Consider the following 6,494-nt stretch of genomic DNA (forward strand, 5'->3'; position numbering starts at 1 on the left):
CAGTTTCTTATTCCATAAATGCTAACATTCAGAGAATATCTCTGCAGATTTAGAAAGAAACCCCAAATGAAAATGTATTCAGCAATTAAATTTCAAGATAATTTATCCTGTTATTCTAGCTTCAAGTCCTCATAAAAGCCACAGATTGGTATGAATGTCTGAATGTATTTGAACTTATGATGGGTTGTCTACATTCTTCTTGCTGTCATTTCAATATAGGGCTCTGGCAGCATATTAGCAGACATGGACAATATCACCTTCTTCACAGAATTCCTCCTCATGGATGTCTCCAACTCCAGAGAGCTCCAACTTTTGCAAAGTCTACTATTCTTAGTCATTTATCTGGGAGCACTAATTGGGAATCTTATGACTATTATTCTAATTGTGACAGACAACCATCTCCATTCTCCAATGTACTTTTTTGTAAGTAATTTGTCCTTCATAGACCTCTGTAGCATCTCAGTTATTGTTCCCAAATCCATAGTGAATTCCATGACAGGCAATAAGACAATCACCCTGACAGAATGTGCTGCTCAGGTTTTCCTGTTTATATTCCTTGCATGTACAGAGCTTGCCTTCCTTGTGGTCATGGTCTATGATCGCTATGTTGCCATCTGCCGCCCTCTGCACTACGGACTCATTGTCACCCCGAGGATGTGTGCCCAGGCAGCAGGTGGCTCCTGGGCCTCTGGTCTGGTCTATTCTACTGTCCACACCTATGCCATGTTCAGGCTTCCATTTACAAAGACCAATGTGATCCAGCAATTTTTCTGTGAGATACCTCAAATTTTGAGAATATCAACTTCAAGTGTTCTGTTTTCTGAATCTATAATCACTACTGTTAGTGTTTGCCTCGTCTTAGGATGTTTCGTCTTTATGCTTACATCATACATCAATATATTTTCAACTGTGCTGAAGATACATTCCATAGAAGCCCAGAACAAAGCTTTCTCCACCTGTTCCCCACAGCTGGCAATTCTCCTTTTGTTTATAATTTCAGGGTCTGTGGCTTCCTTAGGTCCTATTGCAAATAAAGCATCCATTCAAAATCTGCTGACAGCCATGTTCTACACCATGGTGCCCCCATTCACAAACCCTATCATCTACAGTCTCCGTAACAGGGAGATTAACTCGGCTCTAAGCAGAATGCTCACTAAGTATTCTCAGTTTCCAGTCAATGATTTTCTTTACTAAAAGTGATGAATAATTCCATCTGAAAATAATTTGGTTTGTAACTGATATTTGTACTCAAGTGTGCATCTATGCCTGTGATTCGTATCTTTTATAGTGTTCAGTGTAGATTTCTACTGTCAACACGCTTGATAGTGAACTGCAGCTATCTGTCTACATTCTTTTCCTAAGCACTATATTAGTATATTTCACAGACATTTCACATACTATAAGAAAAATCTGGTCAACATTGAAAAATATTTAAAATTTCGAGGGAATTTTTGGTCCAAAAAGGAAAAAAGAGATGGGTGCCAATGGCTTTTGCCAGCAAACCTAGCTACTCAGAAGGTTGAGATCTGAGGATCACAGGTTGCAACCAGCCCCGGCAGCAAAGTCCGTAAGACTCTTATCTCTAATTAATTACTAGAAAAAACAAAAATGGCACTGTGACTCAAAGTGGCAGAGTGCAAGCCTTAAGCAAAACAAGCTCCAGAACACCAGGTACCAGTGGCTGACGCCTGTAATCCTAGCTACTCAGGAGGCTGAGATCTGAGGATCATGGTTCAAAGCCAGTCTGGGCAGGAACAGTTGTGAAACTCTTATCTCCAATAAACAACCACAAAGCCGGAAGTGGCACTGTGGCTCAAGTGGTAGAACACTAGCCTTGAGCTGAAGAGCTGAGGGACAGTGCCCAGGCCCAGAGTACAAGACCCATGACTGACAAAAAAAAAAAAAAAAGCTCAGGAACAGCACCCTGGCCCTGAGTTCAAGCCTGGTGACTGACAAAAATTAATTAATCAATTATATAAATAAAAAGGAATACAGAGGTCATGAAAAGTCCATGCTTTTGTGCATTCCTACTTTATCAGGCACCTCTAGTTTTATAAGAACTTTAGGGCCCTGGACTTTGCTACCTTGGATGAATTTGGATGGTTGCACTAGAGAACCCTACTGTTTACATTGTCCCTTTACAATATCTCTTTGACAAGGGCTAGAATAATTTTGCACAAGGGCTAGAATAATTAGCAATACAATTACTACATGGAGAAAACTAAGTAACCAAGGATACAGAACAGAGATTCACCTAACACCCTCCTCACTCCCAGCATCATTGGATGATATCTCTGAAGTTCCTGTAATTTCTGTTGCTTCATTCTGTAAAAAGTAATATACAAAACAACTGCCCTTCAACACAAACTGTGGCTAGAACACCTTAGGTTTGTCCATGAGCTGTGTCAAAAGTAATGTATACCACACTTGATTTGTTCAAATTGGGTATTGATTAATGAGTCAGATTATAGAATGGAGACAGATGACTATCACTGCCTGAAATTTAACTAGATTGAAATAGATACTGTTTGTCCTGTGTGATATTTTCCCCAGCATCTAAAGCATACAAATAGATTCCTTCCAAGTAGTAATTGTTTTATTTTTCTGATTATATACATTATCATTTTCTTTTAACTGACTCTCAAACTGTCTTCCTTGTAATAAGAATCCCTATCTTGAAAAGTCTCTGCATGTAGAAACTCATTCCTGTTCATTTATCATCAGCTGGATCTGGTGTTACAACATATTGATCAGCATCATTTGTACTACTTAATTTAAAATGCACAAGAAATAGTGTCTTCCTATTTGTGTGAGCCTCAGTTAGCCAGAGCTAGTAATCTTAGGCAACTTCTGAGCTATTATTACCTTCCTCCAAAGATGTTCAATGTTTTTGATAATTGAAGATTTTTTCACATTGGTTTACCTTTGAAAATGAAAAATTGTATGTAAGGCACATCAACTTCATGATTCATATCTATACAATGAGTATTTGCCACATTTTTATAAAATGTATTTTATCATGCTTGTTTTATCTTTATACTCATTTTAACAGAAAATATATACATATAATTTTATATTTAAATAACACTAAAAGAATAAGTGCTGCCTATGTAAATCTTTACATGTGTAATTATACATTTGTTTTGCTGAATTTCATTTTCTTTTTTTTTTTGTTCATCATGGGGTTTGATCTCGGGCCTGAGTGCTGTCCCTCAGCTCTTCAGGTCAAGGCTTGTGCTCTACCACAAAACATCACTTCCGGTTTTCTGTTGGTTTATTGGAGATAAGAGTCTCACAGACTTTCCTGTCCCGGCAGGCTTTGAACTAGGATTCTCAGATCTCAGCCTCCTGAATAGCTAGGATTACAGGCGTGAGCCACCAGAGCCTGGGTGCCCAATTACATCAATTTATATGTTCACTTTTGTTCCAGGCTATTTTACTGCAGATACAGGAATATACAAGTATATTATTTCAAATTTCCAGAAATATTGGGGAAAAAATGTTTTTCTGATCCTTTTTCCTTTAGAGTTTCTCCCAGGACATACTAGTATTTCTATTAACAGATTTATGTAGATTTATGTAATCTCACACTAATATATATATATATATATATATATTTCCATTAAAGTATCAATTGAATTATTTTTTCAATCATGAAAGAATTGTTTTCCTATGATTTTGGAAGTCAATTTTCCTTATTAGTATTAATTCAAATAACACTCATAATTTTGGAGACAATGTTATGTTTTCATACTGTTTTACAAAGTGGAAGATTTATAAGGAACTAATTTAAAATGTGCCACATCACATCACAAACTCACAATTTCTAAGAATGAATCATAATAACCCGTGGGCCCTGATAGTCTAACTGGAAGGGGGCCAAGCGTCCGGAGGCTGATGTCACTGCCCCATGAAGCATGCTGCTGGAGGGTGAGGAGTCAAGCCCCACAAGTCAAGAGGTGATTGGTCAGTGGGCAGCATGGGGAAGGGCATGAATGGAGGCTGAGAACTGTTAAGGCAAGAGACCCCTTGGAGTGGGGGAGGAGCGCAGCCTATATATATAGGTCACAGGTTCGGAGCAAGGGCAGTTAAGAGTTGACTAAGCTTGGAGAAAGGAGGGAACACCAGGGGAAGACCTGGGAAGTTAAGTTAGTTAAACAAGCTTGGAAGTTGAAGAAGAAAGAGAGCAGGTGGAGAGTGAAAGGAGAGCTAAAGAACAAGTTGGCAAACAGAGAGAGAGCCAGCAGGGGAGAGAAGAAGTTGCCTACTGGAGGAAAGTAAATTAAAAGGGAAAAAACAAGCTACCCGAAGAAAACTAATTAAAGGGAAACAGCAGAAGAGAAGAGAAGGCCACAAGCTACCTACCTGAAGGAAACAAAGGAAACTGATAGAGAGCAGGAGGGGAAAGAGAGGAAAAGTCTTGCCGTGTGGAGCCTTGGAGCTTTGGAGGTCGAGGCAGCTCTTGCCCTTTCTACTGTTAATAAAACTCTTGTTATTCTAACCGTGCCTCGATGGATTGTCTCGCACTTAAGAGGTCCTAATAGAATCATGTATAAACTGGGCGATGGTGGCTCACATAATCCTAGCTACTTAGGAAGCTGAGATATAAGGATTGCTTTTCAATACCAGCCAGAGCGGGAAAGTCCATGAAACGCTTATGTCCAGTAAACCACCAGAATACCAGAAGAGGCTGTATGTCTCAAGTGGTAGAGCGTTAGCCTTGAGCTGAAGAGCTGAGGAACAGTGCTCAGGACCAGAGTTCAAGTCCCACTATGGACAAAAAAGAAAAAAGGGAAAAAAAGTAGCATTTACTCATTTGACAATTTTAAAACATGTAACAGTAATTTTTTGTTATTTTTTGTGAATCAAACCCAGAACTTTATGCATGCTAGGCAAATACTCTACCATTAAGTCACATTCCCATCCCAATGCAATAATTTTTATACTGTATACCATGTGTAATCCATTAGTATAGATTCTCCCTAAAGGAAATTTTGTATTCTGATTAAGATCCCTCCATTACCCATATAACCCATCTGATTCTGGTAACAATCATTTGGATCTCTAGATAAGTCTATCCAACATGTTTTACACATATCAGATCTTTTACCTACTAAATTGAACTTAATACCTATACTATTTGAATGCTACTTTCAGTGGGAGTATATATCTATATTCCTTTAAGATAGTTTGTATTTAGAGCAAGATATATTACGTAGTTCTCTATATTTGTATCTTGCAGAATTTACCAAGCATTTCTTGTTGGAGCCTTTGGAATTTCCAATGTCATAAGCAAAACATTTGACCTCCTTTTTACTTCTTGATGTAATTCAGCCATTCATTTTGTATAGTCTAAGCTTGTAGTCACTATATCACATCCCATGACAAAGACAAAGGTCCTAACTGCCCTGGAAGGCGAGCAGAGCTCCTGATGGAGGTGGGTGAAGGTTGGCAGCCCGGCGGTTAGGCTGGTACATGGACAGAAATGGTAGCACAATCCCCACACGTGCCCACCGGAAGTGCCCTAAGATTTACTGGCCGCTTACGAGCCTGTGTATTTACTAGCTGCTCTCCGCTTCCCCCAGACTTTTAAAAGATGAATTTGGGGCCATCAGGACATTCCAGATGAGAAGATGTTGCTGACGTTCAATAAAGTAGAGGTAAAATGTCACACTTGTGGGTGCCCATTTGTAAAAGCCATAGAAATGTATTCTGGAAGTGACTTTGAATGGCAAGGTTAGACCACCTCAGGCAGGACAGCCTGAGCGACACTCGACCGTGTGTCTTTCTTGGGTTGAAGGACATGGACTCAAGACTCATGAGAAGAAAGAGAAGGAGCCAGAGAAGACATTTTTCAATGGCATCCTTTGATCTGTGTGCATCTCATTCCCTTGCTGCATATAGAGTTGACTGTGCTAAGTACTTTTGATGCTCTGAAGTGCCTCGCGTATTCTTTAAGTAGGGGCAGGAAAATAACACCTTTTATAATTGTCTTTTTCTTAAAATTCATATGAAATGTATTGGGGGAACGAGGCTGACACCTTGAGTTGTAGGCATGGTTCTTATGCCCTTGTTCCGAGGAGAAAGAAATGCAAAGAGGGTCACAAAGACTTACAGTGAAGAGGAACATGATCCCATATTGTTTTACTTTCTTGCATACATATTGTATATAAAAGACAAAGGAATCCTTATTTACATCTCATCTTTCTGTCCCACTGTGAATAAGTCTAGGACCAAAGTTCTAGAATGTTCATATTTTGAAGACACATTCCAGATTATAATTTGTTACACATATGCAGTCTGTGAAGACTGCTGTGTATATAATGACTAATCAAGTCCTTACTTGAAAACATCTAGTCTATTTGGTGTTTAGAAAAGATCAACATATATGAAACATAGAGTTACTAAAATATCACTTAAATATTATTATAAAGGTGATGTATGGAGGGTTACAGTTACAAAAGTCAGGTAGTGAGTACATTCTTTTTGAAGAG

The 6,494-nt window shown here is 38.8% G+C and overlaps 1 protein-coding gene across 1 annotated transcript; it reads left to right on the forward strand.

The window, feature by feature from the left end:
• Nucleotides 1-243: 243 nt before the first annotated feature.
• On the forward strand, nucleotides 244-1,194 carry LOC105985078 (olfactory receptor 14I1-like). Its single transcript, XM_013015488.1, has one exon. It carries the CDS (start codon nucleotides 244-246, stop codon nucleotides 1,192-1,194), a length of 951 nt encoding a protein of 316 aa, XP_012870942.1.
• Nucleotides 1,195-6,494: the final 5,300 nt, after the last annotated feature.

The sequence above is a fragment of the Dipodomys ordii genome, unplaced genomic scaffold (assembly GCF_000151885.1).
Source record: "Dipodomys ordii isolate 6190 unplaced genomic scaffold, Dord_2.0 Scaffold27, whole genome shotgun sequence".
Lineage (NCBI taxonomy): Eukaryota > Metazoa > Chordata > Mammalia > Rodentia > Heteromyidae > Dipodomys > Dipodomys ordii.

Bases quoted from the DNA above. Each gene is read 5' to 3' on its own strand.
- LOC105985078 (XM_013015488.1), top strand. From the start codon at position 244: ATGGACAATATCACCTTCTTCACAGAATTCCTCCTCATGGATGTCTCC.